The sequence below is a fragment of the Olea europaea genome, chromosome 14, assembly GCF_002742605.1.
Source record: "Olea europaea var. sylvestris chromosome 14, O_europaea_v1, whole genome shotgun sequence".
Taxonomy (NCBI): domain Eukaryota; kingdom Viridiplantae; phylum Streptophyta; class Magnoliopsida; order Lamiales; family Oleaceae; genus Olea; species Olea europaea.
Genome location: NC_036250.1, coordinates 7,745,253 through 7,767,541, shown reverse-complemented (window position 1 = coordinate 7,767,541; position 22,289 = coordinate 7,745,253). Strand labels below are relative to the sequence as shown.

Sequence of the window (22,289 nt, the reverse complement as noted above, 5' to 3'; positions counted from 1 at the left end):
GATGACACTTAAATGAACACGTGAATGTTTTATTATAGAACAAAACATTGGAGACCCGCCGAGAGATTCCACATAGATAACTATCTAAATGTCAGTGGTTAATTTCTAACGTTCGATAGTGGGATTGGTCCTTTTGACTTGAGGTCTTCATAGTACCTTATATGAGGACGGTCATGTTTTAACAGTGTTGGATGTTGCTCTAACAAGGACTACTAATACGACATCGTTCGGGTTTGTCAATAATCATATGAAGGTTATGAATGACCAATAGAGAATTCGTCACTCTTAGATAGTAAGAGATTATGATATGTGTTTCATTCAATTAAGTCGATAACGAAATCATTGACCAAGGTGTACTCATAAGTCGAAAAGGAGTTTTCGACTTATATTGACTTAATAGTGGAGTGAAAGATATGATTGATAATCGAGATTGACACACTTCCATATCTCGTAATTGATCGGATCATATGGACGAATGGATTATAGTTTCACGGTAAGCGAACGAATTTGATTTTGTCATATCACATGACATTTTCCGTCACGTGTATTGCCCTGACACATTGCTAGATGTCAATTTGGGACGACGAGTGTGAATTGATGATAGATTAAAAGGGTGTTTTAATTTATCAATTTTGATTAGATCAAAATGATATTTCACGTCGTTAAGCATCGTGATCGGGAACCTGATGGGTCGCACACAAAAGAGAATTGGAAGATTGCAATTTGTCAATTAATTAATTTAACAATCGTTGGATAAATTAATTAATTTGTTTTGTTATTTACAGGCCCGAATTAATTAATTCACGGACCGAATTTAATTAAATATTGGACCGGACTAGACCAGACCAGATCAAACCCGTTTGGGCTTATATAAATACATGACTAGGGTTTTCAATCCATATGTTTTTCTCATAATTATTATTGCTAGCACAAGAGGAAAAAACTCAGGTAGATGCAATCTTGTTCTCTGTGTGGATCACCGTTGGAGGCTAGACAATTGGACAGCTGTGGATGACGAATCAAGATTGCTGGAACAAAAAGAATAGCAAAGAAGTTTGCAAATCTGAAAAATGTACAATCTTTTCACAATTTCTATCTAAACAAAAAGAGATTCTTGGTGAGAATCGAAATCTGTTTTAATTTTTCGCTGCGCATGTTAAGTAGATTCCCAACAGTTTATTTATGGGAGAATTTGCAAACATTTCAAATTTGGAGCTTGCTACGGCTACAGAGACCATGACAGAAGCTTTGACGGGAAACGCACATGCTAGGGATGTCGCATTTTTTTATTGACATGGATCCACAAAAATGTGAGACGCACTTATCCCTTAGGTTAGGCATTTTCTAATAGTTCAGCAAAATTCTTCAAATTTTTGCATACTATATTCAAATCTTTCATTTTTGTAGCTCTAGTTTCAAACTTTTCACCTCGATTGGAGCACAAGGACATATATAAACAACATTCGTTCACTTGACTGTTAGACTGATCAAAAGTCAACAATCTGATCAAATTTTGATCAATTTTAAAAAGGTAAAATGATTGTTTTATATTATCCCATATAAAATAATTAAATCAAAAATAAAAGAGAAAATAAAAAACACATCTTCTTCGTCCTCAAATCCACACGCTATCCACCCACCCTGAAAACCAAACCTAGCAAAAGCAGCCACCTCCCACCTCCATCTCCACTGCCACCACCTTCCAACGCCACCACATTTGAAGAAAATTTCTATATGGCAATAAGATTTAAGAAGAACAATGGCTTTTGCAGCTCTGGTTGTACATGTGCGCTATTTTTTTAAAAAAAAATAATTATTAATTCTAGTGGAAGTGATTGATTTCTTGTGATGGATAGTGAATTTGGGTATTTATAAATTTGATTTGTTTATGGATTGCATATCTAGATTCAGAATGTTATGCTTTGGTTATGTGAAAAAAATCTAATGATTTTAGTTTAGTTAATTATGAGAAATTGCTTTTTGAGTGATTAAGCCACCTATCTTCAAGTTAGTTGATTGTATTGGATAAACTTCAGTGCTCGTTCTTTCGCTAGATTGACAATTTCAAGAACGAGTCACATCAGCTGATCACAGCATTAAATAAATTATAAAATATCTCATGATGCCTCTTTTCTCACGCAATTAAATCTTATCAAACTTCTATAAATTCCAAAACGCGCCGTTTTTGGGAAAATCTAAAAATCATTTTGAAACCGAAAATGAAAAACTAAACCAACCGCACCCTAAATTTTTTCATCCACTTAGATATGGCAATGACTTGAGCAGGCTTAGATACATGAGTTCAGCTTGACCCTTTAGAAGAGTCGAGCTTGATTCATGTCCACATGCTAGGCTCTATTTGGCCCTTTGGCTTGTGAGCATCATAGGCCGAGCCGTCCACAAGCTCGTAATGTGATTCATTTTTTTAAGAAAAATTAAAGTACATCAAAATAAAACAAACTAACCTACAAGTCAGCTCACGAAGGAGAAAAAAAAAAACAAAAAAAGAGCGTCCAACTCAACTGATGGCTCGTCTCAAAATGAGCCAAAGCTGCCCATAGTACTACTTGGGATGAGCCAAGCCCCGAGCAGCTCAATTAGTTTGCTACCCTACCTACGCTGCACGAGCTGAATACCTCTAGATTAGAGTAAGTTTCTTTTTCTTAATGATATGGACTAATCGATGAATGATAATAGAAGTTTGATAAGATTTAATTGCATGAGAAGAGAGGCATTTTGAGACCCTTTGGGATCTTAAAGCACAAGAACTAGAACAGTATTAAATTTGTAATATCTTAGGAAAAAGGTACAAAAAGTATGTTTTTCCCCCAGTTTTGTACATCTGATGTACAGGAAGATTTTTCAAAAGCAGCTTTATGTACTGGGCTCAATTCTGTGCACTCCACTCTACTTCCCTATTTGGGAAATACAATGCCTGAGCTCGTAACCAGGTCCAACAGCAAAGAAATCACTGTAGAAATATGCTAGCTATGTGGCCAATTTGTCTCTTCAGATCAGATAACCATGTGTAACCGTCAATGAAAATTTTGATGCTTAAAGGACTGTTCTGGCAGTATACACCATCTAAAGGCATGCTTCAAGCTAAGAAACCAGTGTCAAAGTGGGTAGAGCTTGGAACTGAGCTAAGTAATCGAGCCACAAAGTGAAACTTTTAGGACAGATGCATGTCATTTTCAATTTAACTCGACCTCCTATTCAACCAATTCGACTCTCTATTCAATCTAGTCAATTCTGAAGTAATTCTCTATTCCTACAAGCGCAAACAAGCCTAGTGTCAGTAATTCTCTATTCCACTGTGGTTCCAAAACGAGTGCAAAATAGTAATCAAAACCAGAAAGCGCAGTCTGTGTAAAAAGGATTTCTGCCTGGCGATCCATGTGAAACAGCAGGATTAATATGTTGTGTCGGGAGAGACGTTAAAGTCTAGAGACCCATGTGAACCGGCCCCACACGAGCCACATTTTAGAATAAGGAAAGAATAGAAATGGCATGCGACAGCTATCTGCTAAAAGAGTCGAACTTTGACTCTGGATGTGCAACCAAGATCATCGTAACAAGACGTGTCGAGGAAAAGAACACAGGTTCATAGGAACATGTAACTCATAAAGGAAGGACTGATCAAAACACATTCTTAAGTACTATTAGCAACAGCACCATACTAATATAAAGAGCTACAATTTTTCTCTTACTAGCAGACCAAGAACAAGGTCGTAACCAAGGAAAATATAGAAACCACTGGTACTGGCAATCATCAGGATAACTAGTTACATAACTAAGAAAAGATGCAGTAGAAAGAAACCAAATGGGGAAGTGCTCTAAATACATCATAGGACACGTGCGACCAGTGTAAATCAGTACGAGCATGCATAAATTGAATTCACTTAACAATAGAAGGAGAGCCAACTTAAAACAGTACATTTAACCTTTAGGTCATTCAAGTGTACTCACCAGGATGCATAATCATGTTGTAGCATGAGGAGTTCTGCACAGCCCTGAATGGTCCCAGTTATCATATTGTTCAACGTCAATTTTCACATTTATCCAAAATTTCCTCAAAATCATAGGTAGATTCTATTATAAATACCTATCAGGGACAGGAAGTATAGCAAAAGCAAAAAGCCATGTCCATTGTTGTTTTTCTGTGTATTGTGAATAAGGGTACTCCAAACGTCACCTGAACGAAACTGACTTTAACTGTGGAATATGGAGGAATTGCAGTTTATATAGCAACCTTTTCAGTGTACCCTCCTTTGAGTTTGATCAACAAAGAGTGAATCCAGTATGAGAGTATTGTCTTGTGTCACTTCACATGAGCTATGAGATCAAAGTTTGAGGTCCAAAGTAGAAAGAAGAAAGCAGGACTATTTTTGCTGATCAAATCAATTTATTACTCTATCGAATTCATTGACTTGATCACCATGAATAAACCCTTTTTTCCTAGTTGATCTTTGGATTCCCATCTTTGTCTACCTGGTTTACATCTATGATGCTCGAACTCGAGCATAGGTATCAAGTACGGGTATATATCTAAGTGTCGGATCTTTTATTTTCTAATATGTAGGATACGAGGACATGACTAAAAATAGTTCAAATTTCGGACACGGGTACATGGGTACGTCTTTCAAGTTTCAATTTTTTTATTAATCCAAGATGTCACTTTGAATAGATCAAAATCAATTGTTCACAATGAAGGAAATGGGTAATGAATATAAGGTTAAAAACGAATAAAATAGAATTTTGAGACTTCGTTTTCAATTATAGGAAGTTAATTACTAAGTGTTATACAAAATAGAAAATAATGGATTTGATTGCAATTTGGCCATAATGGAACAGTAAGCAGCACTATATGAAATCCATTTTCATTTTATACACACATCCTAAACCACCGATACAGAAAGGGAAAGAAAGAAACAAGAAGAAAAGGGAAAGAAGAAGAAGGGGAAAACTGAGGGCAATCGCCTTTCTCCACCCTATCGGGGGCGGCGCAGGTTTATAGAGAGCATAAATGGGAAAGAAAAGGAAAAAGAAGAAGAAGCAAAAAGAGTAAAGTGTTCGGTTGAAATTTGGAGGATCCGACACATATCCATACCCATACCCGTGTCGTATACTCTGACCATGTCGAAGAGTCCGAACATCAGAGGTTCACATGATATCTACACACCCAAAGTACTTGAATGAATGTGCAAAGAGCCTCTATTTCTAGTTCATCAAACAGTACAACATCGAGACCAACTTCAGAAACATATACCCTAGACTGTAATTACATGTATTCAGTTAACTAGAGTTTTCTTTCTCTCTCTCTCTCTTTTTCCCCCCTGTTCTTTTTGTGGAGTGGAGGGTGGGAGGACGAGGAGACTGCTGGAGGGATGCAAAGTAAGAAGTTTGATACAACACTTGTTAATATTTTGAACATACATCACAAATACAACTGCTTACACTGGCCTGCTTCCACTTCTGAAGGGCAGTAAGGACACTTAAAGCGACGTGTGCTATTATTTTTGGACAACTTGTTGATAGATTGCTGGCAGAGTACATGTCCACATGGAAGCAGCATTGGAGGGTTCTCTTCACTTGCCTGGTCCCGACTCACAGGACACACAAATACGGAATGGAACTGAAACTCCGTGTCCAAATCCACGGGCACAGGTAACTGTTTCATGGACTGCCATTCCTGCATTTTACTGTTCATTACATTCATCAGCTTCAGAAGGGTCGGCAAACCCTGGACTCCAGCTGCAACAGTTACACTTAATGGGCTTTCATAGGATTGCCCTATAAGATGACAGAATTGCTGGGTAAGCTCCTCGGCCAATTTGTCCCAGTTCATAGGGGACAGAAATTCTGCATATGGTGAGGAATCAAGTCTCCCAGCCCATAACAGACAAGCCATAAGCTTCTGGATTTCAGCAATATGACTGGCAGCAAAAGGAGCCAAAAAAGCTCTAGCATATTTCAGAGCTTCATCTCGACCATCTTTTTGAAGGATGTCTACAAACCGAATACGATGGAGTTTCAGTTCAATGTCGGACCCATTTTGTTTAAGTTTTTCATGGTTGGTAGCAGCCCACTGTAAAGCAGGCTCCAGGTTCTGTGATCTCATGGCTTCTAGTATCTTATACATTTCCAAGAAAGAAGATTTCTTAGCTGCAGCTTCTGGTTCCCTCAACTCATCTATGAAACAATCACCAAGAACGAACTGGCCCTCCCGATAGAAATGATCTGCAATTATTTGATTAATGGTGTGTATATCAAAATCAATATTGCGGTAAGCTTTTGATATATCAGGATTGAAGGATTTCTCGAGAAGCTTTGGATATCTGCTCAAAGCCATGTTTAATTCTTTCTGGGTGCCTTCCAGCTGGCTGAGTGGAGCAATTTCTTTCAACTTTGCTTTTAATTCATTTAAAATCAACACGTGATCACTTGGAATTGTAGAATCATGACCTGATTTTACTCTTGATAATACTTGTTCTATTTCTCGCACAATCTGTTCGATCATTTCCAGAGACTTGGATGATGATAACTTCTGTTTCTTTGTAACACGATCAAATGCATCTTTCATGGAATTCAGATCCATCTCTAAATACCAAGTTCCTCACTATAATTAGCTGAAGTAAAATTGGATGACCACCTACAAGAAAGGTATAAAAGACTCAAGTCTCCTCATATAAAGTTGAGTGATTGGCTGATAAAAATTTACTAACCACAAAATGCAGAAACTACCTCTTGATAGTTGTGCACGGAAGAAAAAGGAAGAAATAATGAGAAGCAATGATAATTGAAGGCATCAAACTTTCTCTAGTTAACAAACATCAATACAACAAGACTTCTGAAAAATGTAAAAAAAATATGAATTGAACAGTATTTTGCACGAAAAATATTATCATTACACGATTAATTATAATATATGTTTAACACCACTGGTGAAGAGTATATTTAACAAAGTTTAAAAAGTCTGATAAAAATGCATCCGGCATAAGTAATGGCAAAAGGCAAGGAAAGAAAAGCATTAGTTTGAGCGTCTAAAAAATCATCTGTAACCACAGGATGAGAAGAAAACCTTGAAAAAGCACAACTTGGAAGTTATACCTTCCGTGTTCTTTAAATTAAAATACAAGTTAATAATAAATCATTCTGAGCAGTTCTAACCAAACAATCAACTTGAAGTCCAAAAACAAAATCAAGCACTTAAAATTATAGGGCTGAGGGTCCCGTTGCTTAACTTAAGATATACAACTATATGTGACTGTAGCGATATATAATTATCAAAGATAGCCAGCCAGTACTAAGTCAGGCCGCATTACAAAACAACAAATCCATGTTCGTATGTAATCTAAGTGGATTGAAACACATTTGTTTGTTTCTCAATTCTGTGACGCGGTAATTTAGTTGGTAACATATTATTTGTGTCAATCGTGTTTTCTTTTTAGTCAAAATCATGTGAATAACTTGTTGTAGGCCATTATTTTTTCAGATGGTTATTAGTATTTCACAATTCATCTTTTGTTTTTGTTTCCTTCAAGATTTCGTATACTCATGATTGAGAGATACGCGTGGATGCTTCTGTGTCAGTGTCTCTAACAAGGAAATATGTTTAACTGAGAACCGGCTCTAAGCATCTTGACAACAAAGACCATCTCAAATTATACATGCAGGCACCAAACCACAAAATAATAACTGATTCATCAAATATATTCTATAACTCCATTATCAACAAGTGCTGGTAAAGAACAATTTAATGCACACCTAAAATTACTTCCACATTACTGACTAAATGTGCAAAGCACCTCAAGGTGCTCAAGGATACCAATATTTCAGCAAAATCAGCACCAAAGCAGAAAACAGTTCTACAAAATCACCAATCAAATAATAAACACCTCAAACTGAATAGATTTAAAGCCATCCACCAATCAAAATTGATAGAAACTGAAAGACTGATCTTGAATCTGTCTTCAACCAATTTGGTGATTCAAGAAATACATGGAATGGACAATGAATGTAAATGAATAAGATGATTAAAAAATCTGTCCAATTCATGTAAACACCAACTCAAGGCAAAACATGTTCCACGTGCTGCTAACTGTTTCATAACTGTCCTTGTGGTTTCAGAAAGTTCCAAATTCCAATTTACTCCCAACGAAAACCTACATAACTACATTGACCAAGAAAGATGACTCGTCTACTCAGGCTACTATAAACTCCTGGCATGAAATAATTAGGGTATCATCAAAGAGAGTGAAAATTATTGAAGACTTGGTTGATTTGGTGACACCATGATGTGGAAAGGCGTCAACAAGGCGTGCCTCAAGGTGAGACACATCACATGTACCTCAAGGCGCTAGTTTGGTACTATTTAATGGAGGCAAGAACCTCAATGAATGAGTCACAAGCCTTAAGGGCATATGCCTCAGCTTTTCTGTGAAGTTTAAATTTTCTTTTATTTTTCTTTGTAAGTCTAAACGTCTCAGATGAAAGAGGCTTTTTAGTTGGGCCTATCAATTTCTTTTTCTCGTTTGACTAAGTAATTAAAAAAACCTAAACATCGCCAATACACTACTCCACGTCTCACCACTTCCCAAGACACAAAGAAGCTTCTTATTCAAGATTTAATATTTGCTACTTTGGTGTTGTTTCTATTGAGAATTTGTTAGATTTGTTGTTTATTATATGTTATATTTTTTGTATTCTCTACAATTATTTGACTTCAATTTTTGGCTTGTGGTGAGGCTTACAGCTCACCTCATGAAGGAAAAAGGTCTCAGTCCCATTTATGCCTTTTGAAACATTTGGTGAGACTCAGAAGAAGACGTGTATTGAAAAAGGAAAATTATTGATCAATTTGACAGGCTCAATTCGTTAAATCGATTTTGATCAGATTGAAGCATTGTTTTTTTTTTATTTTTAAAAAAAGCGCCTTTTTGAAGCTTATGCCATGTGTGAGGCTATTATAAAATGCATCAGAAACCACCCTTTGAGCACCATTTGTAAGGCTCACTCCTCAACTTAGTAATGCTTATGTCTCTTAACTACTGGGCTTCCACCTTATATGCCTTGAGATGGCTTAAGTGTGTGCCCAGTTGTGTTGACTTTTTGGGGCATTTTATTACTGACCTCAAGTTTTTGAGCTATTTTCTTTATAGCCTAAAACAGTTAATGGGCGCTTTTATTTTATTTTCTAGCCTTTATAAGGATTGAAAAGGAAGCGTATGTCCCTCTCAAAGAGAGGTTGTCTTACCCTCATTAAGCCCACCCTATTGAATCTCCCTACTTATTTCTTGTCATTGTTTCCTATTCCTGTTGCAGTGGCAAAACGATTAGAGAGAATTCAAAAGGAGTTTCTTTGGAGAAGGTTAGGTGAGGAGAAGAAACTTCATTTAATTAATTGGGGTGCAGTTTGTTCTCCCATAATGATGAGAGGTTTTGGATTAAGGAGTCTCATATTTTTTAATAAGGTTTTGGTGGGTAAGTGGTTGTGGCGATTCGGAGTAGAAAGGGAGAGTTTCTAGAGAGAATTTATTAAGGCGAATTATGGTGTTATAGAGAGGGATGGCGCCTAGTCGAGGGTCGTGGTTCTTATGAGGTAAGTTTGTGACGGTATATCCCACAAGGGTAGAGACTTTTGGGATAAATTGACATTTTTGGTTCAAATGGAAGAAATATTATCAGTTTTTGGAATGATTGTTGGTGTGAAAATCGACCGCTGAGGGTGGAATTTCCTTCTTCATGTCATATTATTATGGTGCCGTCTACTATGGTGAACAATGCCTTCTATGTACATAAGGGGAGCCTTAGCTGGAACATTATTTTTGGGAGGGGCTTGCAGGATTGGGAATTGGATGATTATACGCTGCTTTTGACCTCTTTGTATGAGGTGTACATCAAGGTAAAAGAGGATAATTGTAGCAGGTGGAGGTTGGCACAAGATGTTATTTTTTCAGTCGACACTTATTTTAGATCTTTATTAGGACTTATGGAAAACTCATTCCCCTAGAGGATGGTAGCGCAATGTAAACTGCTCCCTCATGTGGCATTTTTTACTATGGACGATTATAAGGAGACAAGTGTTAACGGTATATAACCTTTGAATAAAGGTTTTTATGTTACAGAATTGTGTTATATGTCTAGGAGAAATGGGGAGACGATTGATCGCTTGTTCCTTTATTGTAATGGTGCTTGTTTGCTATGGAAAGATATTCTGACTTCTCAGCACATAGATTGGGTATTGCCGTGGCATATGGAAGATGTATTAAAGGCATGGAGGAGAAAATTTCATAATAAGGACAATAAGATTATTTGGGACCTTACTCCGAATTGCATCGTATGATGTGTATGAAAAGAGAGAAACAGACACTGTTTTAATGATCATACACGAACAACAAAGCAGATTAGAAAATTATTTTATTTGACATTATATACTTGATTTAATGGTGCACTACTACTCGTATAGACAAGTTTCCCAATTTTATATTGTTTCTTTTTTGTTTAAATTGATAATACATTACATTACCTATTAAAATAAAAAATGGGGAGGGGGAGGGGGAGGGGGAGGAGAATGCTAACACCACACTGCAAATGGAGAATGATAAAAAAAAAAAAGCCATCGTAAAAAATTGATATTGATTGAGGATGATCGGGAAACAAAATAAAGTTACCTCCTAAGAGTAATATTAGTAAGATAATATAGAAGACATGTAGATTGTCTCTATTTCTAGGAGTAATTACAATTTTGTTATGTTATTACTAATTTGAAAAGTTGTTATTTAATACTTTATTAATCTATTATAGATTTGTTTGTTCAATTAGACTATTAATTAAGTTAATTTGTTTAATTCTGGATTTTCAAAATAGTTGATGGTTTATTATAAGTATTTTTGTGAACTTCTAAATTGAATAATTTTTATAGGTTTATCACAAGAGTTATGCCTCACCTCACAAAAATAAAATGCATAGATACCGGATTTAGCCTGTTAAAACATTGGATTTAGGGCAATTTGACTACTTTAGAAAAGAATTTCACCTTTAGAACAAGGACTTTCAAACTAGAAGTAGAAACTAACAATGGTTTTCAGTATTCACGTTAAGAAGATCATAATGGATTAAAAATACACATAAAAGATGGCAAAATATAACTCGTAATAAATAAACAAACAAACAACTACAGCAGTGGTACTCTGAATAAGATTCTCGATTAAGCTAATAAAAAGCTAGAAAGGGGCATGAACAAATTCTCGATTAAAATTTGCTCGATATTGTGCCCATCACAAATAGAGTCCCGAAAGAAGAACATTTCCAAACAATGAAGACGACAAACAAAATTAAAAATGTTGGATGAATATACCTTGTTAACAGTGAAAAATGGACAAGTAATCAAGAGAACATTTCTCAGATCCAAGAAAATGAAGTTGATTCAGCAAGTTCCACACAAAATTCAATATGACGAATCATTTACACCAAAATTTAAATACACAAGAATATAAATGAAAAGGGGTAAAAGGATTTTGGTTTCTTACCGGAAGAAAGCAAAGAATGAAGAGAACTGCAGAGATGATCTGATTTGACGGGGACAGCCGGACAGGTGTGGGTTCCTTGTTCTCAACACAAACGGTGAGAAATAGTTTGAGATTTCTGCCTTCAAAAGTTTGCGATTTTTTTATTAGAAATAATGAAAAGCCTATGGATGGGCTGCACTTGGATAGGCCTATAACTACAAAACATTTGGCCCAAATTAATCCTATTTATGAAAAGAAAACGCAAGACATTTTTATCCATATATTTTAAGAAATTCATAAATATTATTTCCTTATGGAACACGTATTTTTCTCTTTTTACAATTTAAACTTAAATTATTTATCGACGTATCCAAACATGCTTTAAAGAAAAATACAGCTCAAAATCATCATGACAAGTTTAAAAATTGGAATACTCGAAGTTCTTAAAGTTATATAGAGGGTAGTTCAGATAATGATCATATTATGGACGGATTATTTTATGCTCGACTCATTTATCTAAATGAGGCTTGAAAAATAACTTGTCAGTTTTCAGATTTTTAATATTAATTGCTATTAAACCCTAATAAATGAATAACTATTAAGTGTGTAGTTTAATTAATTGTTATTTAACTCAAATAAATCTACTTCTTCTTCTTCTTATCATTATTATTATTATTTTTTGCGGTCTCCGTAAAATATTTCTTAGGAACATTATTACTCAAAAGGTTTTTACTAAGCTTTAAATTAAATCAAGATGGACTACTTTTTTATATGATAATTTATTTGGTAACAAAAGCAAAAATAATCTCCTTCATAAATGCAATGAAGATGACAGTTTTCCATTGGTTAGATAAATAGGTTCAACATATGACAAATAAGTTAACAGTAAATCACACTCAGACCTAGGGGTGTAAGCGGTCCGATTTTATCAATTTTTGACAAATTTTCAAACCAAACCGTTTAAAACGGTTTGAAAAAAATCCAAACTTAAACTAAACCATTTTGAAATATTTGAAAAAAATTCAAACCTAAACCTAACGGTTTGATCCAATTTTAAATTGTCGGTTTCGCCATATATTTTTTGCCCATCTACTTTTATGTCATTAATTCATTGAATTTAATATTTATTTATATCTCACTAGTAATAAATTTAAAACAAATTAAGCCCCTGTTTGAACCAAATTTTTGGGACACAAAAAATAAAAATTCGGATCGTTATTCCACAAGTTCAACCGCATTTGTTGACCTGCTATTTCATGTGTGGGACCTAACCTCCTCTTCAATAGTCAATTTTCTCATTATGATGATATGAAAAATATGGCTCAAACAGAGGCTAAATATATCTACTATAAATTTAAATATTAACTAAATCAAAGTGAAATCACAATAAACTAAAACATAGTTTTTTTTTCCATTTTTGTTCACATTTTTTAGGTTAATGACGATACAATAACGTTACAATACAAGTTTACTAAACTAGATATAAGGTCCAAAAAACATAATGATGTCCAACAAGAACTCGTGATCATCATATCTGAAAAAAAAGATATTGATTAAACAAAAAAAATAACCAACTACAATAATAAAACAATTGTTTATAATATCTAAACATAACAATTACACAAGTTTACGTTTGTATGATATTACGAAACACATTTAATTTCAGGTTCTTACCTTAGTTTGCTCCAAAAAATTATTGATCTGAAACTTTATTTGTAGCAAATATTATCACCGAAAGTTTAGGATCTCTTTGTCTCCAATTTGATATAATGGATTTCAATTCGACTTTGAAGAGGCATGAAAAATCTGAAAAGAAGTGTGTGGTGCCGGTGGCTCAAAACTGTGCTAGGTGTCGACTGGAGTTCATCTAAATTTTTAAGAGGAAAAAAACTTTTGATAGATTATGTTAGTCTTAAAATTATTGAATATATATTAGGATTATTGGATAATAATAATAATAATAATAATAATAATAATAATAATAATAATAATAATAATAATAATAATAATATATCTGTATTAGAAAATTAGGAATTGACAAAAATACCTATAAATGACAAAACTATTGAATTTTACATATTTGGATGAATTTTCAAAAAATTTCATTTTTTTATTTTTATATATTTTTTCGCCGGTCCAGTTTGGTTTTAAATCGCAATTAAAATTTTCAAATCTAAACCAAATCATTTTGACCAATTTGATTTGAGTCAAAACCATTTCGTTGACTGAGTCTACGTGACACTAAACCGACGATTTCTAAAATGCGTTTTCGGTTCGATTTTCCGATTTTACGATTTTTGCTTACAGCCCTACTCATAGCTACCTAATGAGAAACAACTTAAATATTTTAAGATTTCTTGATTGGCAAAAGATGGCCTTACCTAAGCCGTGTTATATGTTGACCGCCCGTGCATAAATAGCAAATTTTAGCCTTGCATGCTCAAGCCCATTTTGCATGTAGCATGGTTTTCAAAAAGTCAAAAAAACTGCTTCTAAACATGTTTAGACAGTTTTTTGTTTTTTTTTTTTTTAATATTTAAATAAAGTGCTTTGTCTAGTTAAAAGAAATTCTAGGAGATGCTACATTAAACCTTGGGTAGCTTTCATATAAAGCTTTTCTACAAAAGTAAAAGTCCAACAAAATGGGCACATATACCAGACCAGTTTCCTCATTAAAGGAATTTTTATGGATGAAATAAGAAAGCCAATGAAGTGATAGAATAAAATGACATAAAACATTTGGAAACTTTGATGCAGAAATTAGATCTCCTCACAGACTATGGTAACTACTATTACCAATCAAATAAAATAAATTACAAAATCCGACATAGAGAAAGTAGCTATAGTATGACCATATGTTTATAGCACAACAAATTTTCCTATTGGGCTAATACAACATTACAAAGAAAAGAACTCAAATGAGGCCATATCAGTAGGCATTACACAAGGTTTAAACACGCTGAGACAACTTACTAGTATCCCATAAAACAGCGACTACAGAGGAACCAATGAATGTCAAAAATTTCCATATATAGCTCCAAATGGTGACGATTAGATTCACGTCGTATAATTCAGTTACTCCAATATTTAGTCAATAACTTAATCACTCCAGATGGTTAAACAAAGGTCCAAGACACTAACTTCTCAGATAGGTGCATAGCTGTAGAGAAAAATTAGAAGAAAGTAGGTATTCATGAACAAGAATTCACATCGTGAAATCAGCTTGCATTGAGCAAAATTTCACCCTATCATTTTCACTCCCGAGAAGCAAGACGTTCAAATTATGTCACCTACTTCCACAGAACAACCGATGCTTGTTGACGTGCTCATAGTACTTGTCTTCTCCATAAAGTCGCCTGGACATTAAACAATAACTTTGTTTTTCAAAAAAAAACTATTAGAAGAATAGAAAAGACATCTCTTTTCAAAAAAAGAAGAAGAAAAGAAAATAAACCCATAATCAAAATGAACAGAAACTAAAATAAAACTGATTTTGGAGTGACACAGTACTGAAAGACAGTCTATGTAAATCAGTTCATTACTTTGGACTACTAGTAATAAGCCAAAATAATGATTTTCCTAAACATCACAAATTGCAAACCAAAAGAAAAATACAAAACTACATGTCCATAACATATGTGGTGATTGAAAATGTGCAACATGAGCATCGCCCCAATAATGCAATTCTACAACCCACCACAAATTTCTGGAGCATGAAGCTATAAGTGTCCTCTCATATAATTTAGCAGCGCAGAAAATGACAGATGTTTAAGGAATTAACCATAAATTCATCCATTTAATACCCATAAGAGCATGTGTAGAAAAACAAACTTACGCTAGATCTGCATAGCTCTCTGACTTTATTACACCCTTTCCCTCTGAGAGTTCAAGGCAAGAATAGTGCATTATCATTTCCTTGAGCGTGTGCTTAGTGCTCTTGATATCATTATCCCATAAGATGCTCTGCACGGAAGCGTAGCCTTGGTAAATTCACCTATATCTATCAATCCAAGAGCTTAACACAAAGCATGCTATGACAAAAAGTTATAAATTCAGTTGTCATAAAACTAATGGAGAATGTGTGCGTCATCGTATCATAGTTTAGCACTAATTATACATTAACAAGAGAAGAGCAATAAAATGTGCAATCTAGTATTTACATCCCAAATACCTTCCTAACATACTCTCTTTTCACATCTTCCCAAGGTAATTTGCCTTTAGGAGAAAAAATAGAAGCATTCCAAAGAGCGCCTCTAGCGACCATCACTGATGAAGCACCTAATGCAGGAGCAAATTAGAGTGAAATTTTTTTACAGCATTCAAAGGAAAAAAACAGAAGTGTAAATCAGGAGCACTACATGACCAGCCAAAATAGAACATGGTCAAAATGAGGAGCAGAAGCCACAGCATTTATTAACAACTGAAAATTACACATTCAGAAATATGTTTTGGTCCACATTATAGACAGCAACCAGTAAGTAGAAAGTAAAAAACCTCTCTACTGCTAAGGCTAACCCTCTCTGTAGACAACTTCAGTAAGCAAATGCAGGCATCCCAATCCCAAACCACTGTTGACATGTTATTTGTAACCTTTGCAGAAGAAGAAAGCAAGGGTATCTAACAAAATCTAAAAGGTGTGACAAAATGGACCCTTTTGGATATCCCCTAAAAACTCTGAAGGCTTCTCCCTAACATCTCATATATAACCTATATACACTGAAATCTTACTCAGCAATGGGCCTCCAAATTCAACATAACACAGGCTCAACTTAATCACAGTCTTCTACGGAGAGAAGCTAATGCACCAAGGAAATATAAACTTCTTATTTCTGGTCTAAATGACCTGATTTCTATACAAAACAGCAAAGAGATGAATTTATTCTAGAACTTGTGAGACACCACAAATGCCAAGAGCAGCAAGACACGTGTAGATGAATCCAAATGGTCGGCTTGCACCTCAGATTTTTGAAGAGATTATGATCACCTTTTTACTTTCCAAAGGTCACAAAGTGGGATATTTATGACAGTGTGAAAGTGAGTGTGTTCACATGAACCACAATCCATGCGGCAGAGAGCTGAATAGCCACATAATGAGAATTCTGGTTGGCAGATAATCATCATGCAGATAATAAACCTCCAGTTTTGAAGATAATATTATGGATACACGCACATGCACATATATATACATGAAAGTAAGAAGGATTTCAATGGTAAAAGAATATAACTGAGTCAACTTGAGAAAAGCAAAACAAAGTGAAATGTTGCAGAGATTGCACTACAGAGAGAATTGCCCAACCAAACATAAGAGCTTAATTTCATCTATCTAGGAAGAGATTTAGTGACAACATATTGCAAGTCAGGCAATAGTTCGGTGCTCTATTTACACGAATTACAACCACATACAAACATGTTGACGTAAATTTCCAAATACTAAAAGAAATCTATATATTCCCATAGAAAAAGAGCAATCTAGAAAATAATTATGTTACACAATACAATCCCAATATGAAGTGCCAAACCTTTATAGATAGGATTTTTTCTTAAAGAGAAAAGAAAATCACCTTTCAGCATGTAGTGAAGTAATTACTCAGAAACATTCCAAAATAGAGTACATTAGACACTGTCCTAACCTCTCTCTCCATATAACCATGCAAAAAGTATCATATACCTATTGAAGTGGCACATGCATCAACAGAAAGTGTGCAGTTCAATCACTTCAAATTAAATATTAAAAAATCGAAACAATATGGACTACCAAGGTTTATTAAGCAAGATGTCATCCATAGTTCCGTACCCACAAGACAAAAATATTTCAGTCTCTCTAAAAGTAATGACAATGCTATCTGACAACGGAGAACCTATACGATTGCAAGATTCTAGTCAAAGAAGCATATATTGCTAAGTAGTACCTTATGATGAAATAATACCAATCCCCAAAATAAACGGGAAAATGAAAGAGAAGGGAAAATAACTTCTACAGAATTGATAAAATATCATTTCTCTACCTGTAGCAACTTTTATGCGTTCAAAATCTGCATAGTCGAATACATCTCCATTTGCAATAACTGGAATAGAAAGTGCAGCAACGACGTCAGCAATTTCATCCCACTTCGCAGGATCCCTTGGCCTATCCGCAACTTTTCTATGATTGATTTAGCATAAGAGAAAAGGTTTAGAATCATCATGAAGGTCCCACAGAAGGAAATCCAATCATAAAACGTAAAGCACAATAAATTGAGCAAGAGTTAATGCAATGAAAGATAGTTGCTAGAGAAATATATTCCCGTGCAAGGTAATTTCAAGCTCGTATCTTGATTGCAACAGTTCATTTCGAGAGCAATCATATTAATGGTTGGCAAAGACAATAATCAGTTTGCGATAGTAAATTGTGGAACTGGCCGCCATGAAGCCTACCAGGGAATGTAATAATTTTTCATAACATTGGGACATGTGAACATCAGGGGAACTTAGACCGTATTATACGAGTTACAAAATTATAAGTAAACACACCACAGCTACTTATTTGATGACAGCAACGATAGATTCAAGTCTAACTCAATCGAGACTAGAGATACGACACAAATGCGACGCGTCAGAACAAAAAACTTTAAAAAAAAAAAAAAAAAAAAAAAAAAAAAAAAAAAGAAAAAAAAAAAAAACGGGCCCCCAAAAAAAAAAAAATTTAAAAAAAAAAAAAAAAAAAAAAAAAAAAAAAAAGGATACAAGCATGCTGGGCACCCTTGGATTAAAATGATATCAATTGGTAACATTAATAACATTATCCTTTATTTTTTGTACTTGTTTAAGTCAAATTTGTTTTGATTTTGACACTTACTAACATGAATTGCATGTGGAATAAAAGGTATTATCCATGCAATAACTTTAAGTTGAACATTGTATTACTAGTGGCAGTGAACTATTACTAGTGACAATGAACTAAAAATGTTCATGTGTTAAAAAGTCCATATGCTAGATCAAAAACAATTGCAAGCTCATATTATTTTTGTCCCAGTACAACATTCAACTCCACACAAAATGAAATAGATGATTTCATTCATCTTTCTTTACTTCTTTGTCTCCATTGTCAAATAAGACAGTAGTAGCCAATTTTGGTTCATCCAAAGATAGCTTAGCAATTTCAATTACCCCACTGACTGGTCATCGGCTTATTTAAGATTTAGCTTAGAATAGTCCAATCACAGCCTCACAGGAGAACTAAATTGGTTGGGTATGGCCCATAGAGAATAGCACTAGTCGTATCCACATTGGCCTGATCCATGTGTCCCTATGTGTCGGAATTTTAATATATAAAGAAAATAACCACATAGCATGTTGGACACATGTCCTGGAGTGTCCAAGACACGTCAACATCGATACTCCGACCTAGCTGGACTCTTCATGTTTCAGAATAAAATTGATTCAAATTCATACGAAGGAGTTATGTAAATGGTCAAGCTTTTTGCATACCCCATCTTTCAAGCCAAAAAGGTCTCTTTTATTATGTGTCTCTCTTCCCTTTTTTCCAGAGCGTTTATATTCTATAGCATATAAAAACAGAATAGCCATCAATCTGTTCCTTAAAAGTAAACTTTATCTGGACCTGCTTAAAGGAGCTGGTTCCAATTCAAAATAGCCCAACTAATCTACAGAATATACAAATAGGAAGAAAAAACATATATTTTTATTTTAAAAGATGCAGTACAGTAGAAGAGTCAAAACCAAATTGCCACACCAGGGCCGTTTAAAAATCTTGCACAAGCAAAAATATTCTAAAAGGTACCTTCCGTGGACAGCTAATGCAGAAACACCAGTTTTCTCTATACGCCGTGCTAATTCCACAGTGTCTTGGGATGATTTTAATAGCCGAATCTTGCATGTCACATGTGTATCTAGGTTCCTTTTTAATGTTGTCAAAATCTGGATTTCAGAAAAGTTGTAGGGGCAATTGAATGCAAAACTTGAGCTGACCAAATGAAATTTACTTATGCTCAAAAGGATGCAAGGAAGTATTTCATACATCATGAATGAGCTCTGGCTTTGTCAATAATGCAGCACCCATTCCACCACTAATAGAGAAGGACTTAGGGCAACCCATGTTTATATCCACAGCAGCAACATCTTTACACCTGTAGAGAACATGCCGTATGAAATAAGCATGGAGTTATCAATATTTGAAGTGTAAAAACCCAGAAAATGCCCCAATTTCAGGCTAAACCGTTCAGCTAACAAGATTTATTTTGATGATGAGAGAAGTGCAAAAGAGACAGGTGGAGTTTTGTCTACCAGCAAGAGTGTTTAAATCATTTTGACATTTTTGTACATCGCCAAATAACTGTAGCAAAAAGGAACAGGCCTCCTGAACCAGATATGATTAATGAGACATATTTGCAGGGATAAGGCTAGCTCTCCATGTTAATGCATGCATAGGTTACACAAGTGTAGGGTGTTTGTGTTGCCTGGAGAGTGCATAGGATGAGAGAGAGCGGGAGCCAAGGATATGATGGTTACTTCAACTTCATGGAGCTTAAATTCTAGTAAAAAGGTCACATTATTAGAAACTTCTCATGAAATTAAAAATTAAGTGGTTATCAGTCTCATGTTAAGATAAAAAAGCACATAATTCCTTTTCTTTTAGGAGAGTAAATTGGCGCCCCTTGGATTCACTCCTTAGCTACCCAAGTCTTTGTACAGAAAGGAAATAAACAAAGTACCCATAAACCTCGACATTGTTCATCACTCTGTACCAAAAATTTGTTTTGGAAACGTAACGGCTTTTGAGAGGTGCAGAACCCTCAACGTTGATTAGAATTATCTCTAATGGAACAAATATGCAGATGAAGATGCTTCACACAGATCTCAGTAATAGTGACAAACAAGATAAATGCAGGATTGATCCTTGGTGGCATTCTGAGAAGAAAAAAAATGCAATTAGCAACTTCTGAATGTTCATTGTTACACAGTACAAAGCCTTTCTCAGAGCATAAACAGCATCATTGATGTTTTCTATAACATTTTTATGAGAAGGAATCTTCTAACAAGGAGGAAAGAAATGAATAAGCACTCGGCAAAAAAAAGTCTGGCCCCAAACCATAAACCCGAAATTTAGAACATTGCCATCCAAATACATGGGAAATCAATGTAAGGAATAAGTAGCCAGTGGTTAACTAGATGAGTTTCTCTTGTATTGCAAACTTTATGGGAGATGTTATGACTGCAAAAGGTGAGAAAGGGGGTGTCATGCCAGTACAATATAGACACTTCCATTTCATATTGTAAGCAATTAAGCTTGGGAGTAAATCCATCAACCACTGATATCAGCTCCTTTTTTTTTTTTTTTTTTTTGAGTGAAAATTGTAAAATTCCAACATCAAAAAGTTCGATTACATTCCATATCTTGTAGAAACCATGAGTAAAACTACATCAATGAACGGCAGAATCACATGGTGAAAATTTTCAGAACGGTAGGTCATCACATCAACATGGAGTATTGTACAGAAATCTACATGAAAACCAGATCATAATTTGAAACATTTTGGATCGTAAAATTCTTTTCTGACAAAGATATCACACCTATGAGCCCACTCCAAAGCGCCAACCCAAAGAAAGTTTTCTTATCATTCTGATTCGAATGTCAAAGTACAAACTAAACAAACCTACATACATAAAGCAACTTACACCATCTGAGCAGCATTAAGGGCCCTCACAGCATCCGATGTCCCCATCTGAAATACCACCCGACTTTTTTCTTCAGGGCATGTTCTGAAAACTACACTGTTTGTTCCCTTCTCTATCAAATCCACAGTTCCAAGTACATCTAGCAAAGAAAATAAAATATTTTGAGTTCCAGAAGATCAGCCATGGATTACTATTTATTTACAATCATGCATGGGTGATTTCAGTCAATACTGGAAAAAATAAAATAAAGAAGCAGTGGTCAAATATCTATCAATGAATACAATTTATATCTGGAACTAAACCAGAGCATATAATTTGACAGTAGTCAGCAGAAGAAAAAAGAGCAGAATATAATTACCATTAATATGGCGCTCGCATTTAAGGAGTTTGTGATCAATAATTTCCTCCCCATATGTTATATCCGCACCGTATTCAGCAGCAAGTAGCCTAAATGGCAATGTCCCCTACATTTCAAATTCAAGCTCGCGAATCAAAAAATAGATACAACAATTGAGCACAGCCAAATAAAAACTACTCAAATTCGCAAGCAATATAGTATATTAACATTGTCTAACCCTTGTATACAAACAGAAAATACACAAGTTCGAATATAGGAACTTACAACTCGGACCATGGGGGCGAGCATAATCTTGTTTCTGTAGTTCATCTCCATTATACAGTAGGTTTGAAGAAATTAAAGACCAGAATTTATATGGTGGACTGTATTCGCGCCAGCAGACCGCCTCTGGCTGCTGTGCGCTCTTATTTGTTCTGTTTCTTCTTCTGTTTCACCTTTCTGGGCTTATGGAGAGGAAATACACGAAGGGCTCTTTGACTCTGCCAAAATTTGAAATTGGCCTTTGTCCTATTAAATGAAATGGTAATTACACAAATTCATATTTTATAAATTCATATTTCATATTTCCTAAATAAGAGTGGAAGTTTCACATTTCTGTAATCAAATTTTTTTTTCATTTTCTAATTAATTTAAAATTATTTAATAGCTATCTCTACCTAAAATCACGTAATTCAAAACTTTTGAAACTGTATTTTCTTTAAACACGTCCTTTCCATAAAACCGTCATTTCCATAACCACGTCCCTC

At 34.8% G+C, this 22,289-nt stretch overlaps 2 protein-coding genes across 4 annotated transcripts; both read right to left on the bottom strand.

Moving 5' to 3' along the window:
- Nucleotides 1-4,866: 4,866 nt before the first annotated feature.
- Nucleotides 4,867-11,673, bottom strand: LOC111409007 (protein RMD5 homolog). 2 transcript variants are annotated; one of them, XM_023038896.1, is made up of 2 exons: nt 11,532-11,673; nt 4,867-6,652 (listed from the first exon to the last, which is right to left on the bottom strand). In XM_023038896.1, the coding sequence occupies exon 2, from the start codon at nt 6,596-6,598 to the stop codon at nt 5,438-5,440; it is 1,161 nt and encodes a 386-aa protein (XP_022894664.1). In that variant the 5' UTR covers nt 6,599-6,652; nt 11,532-11,673; the 3' UTR covers nt 4,867-5,437. The 2 variants fall into 2 exon arrangements, with proteins under 2 accessions (XP_022894664.1, XP_022894665.1); XM_023038897.1 differs by lacking the exon at nt 11,532-11,673 and adding an exon at nt 11,360-11,503.
- Nucleotides 11,674-14,270: 2,597 nt separating this feature from the next.
- On the bottom strand, nt 14,271-22,013 carry LOC111409006 (tRNA-dihydrouridine(20) synthase [NAD(P)+]-like). 2 transcript variants are annotated; one of them, XM_023038895.1, is made up of 10 exons: nt 21,808-22,013; nt 21,544-21,649; nt 21,186-21,324; nt 19,528-19,636; nt 19,291-19,427; nt 17,516-17,652; nt 15,682-15,788; nt 15,346-15,473; nt 14,755-14,866; nt 14,271-14,670 (listed from the first exon to the last, which is right to left on the bottom strand). In XM_023038895.1, the coding sequence occupies exons 1-9, from the start codon at nt 21,856-21,858 to the stop codon at nt 14,797-14,799; spliced, it is 984 nt and encodes a 327-aa protein (XP_022894663.1). In that variant the 5' UTR covers nt 21,859-22,013; the 3' UTR covers nt 14,271-14,670; nt 14,755-14,796. The 2 variants fall into 2 exon arrangements, with proteins under 2 accessions (XP_022894663.1, XP_022894662.1); XM_023038894.1 differs by having other exon boundaries at nt 14,271-14,866.
- Nucleotides 22,014-22,289: the final 276 nt, after the last annotated feature.

What these genes read in the sequence shown, in the direction of transcription:
- LOC111409007 (XM_023038896.1), bottom strand. Translation starts at nt 6,598, where the DNA reads ATGGATCTGAATTCCATGAAAGATGCATTTGATCGTGTTACAAAGAAA.
- LOC111409006 (XM_023038894.1), bottom strand. Translation starts at nt 21,858, where the DNA reads ATGGAGATGAACTACAGAAACAAGATTATGCTCGCCCCCATGGTCCGA. An exon ending in GCATTAGCTGTCCACGGAAG is followed by an intron (nt 17,653 to 19,290) that starts GTACCTTTTAGA and finishes AATCAATCATAG; the next exon opens with AAAAGTTGCGGATAGGCCAA. An exon ending in AAAGAGAGTATGTTAGGAAG is followed by an intron (nt 15,474 to 15,681) that starts GTATTTGGGATG and finishes GCTTCCGTGCAG; the next exon opens with AGCATCTTATGGGATAATGA.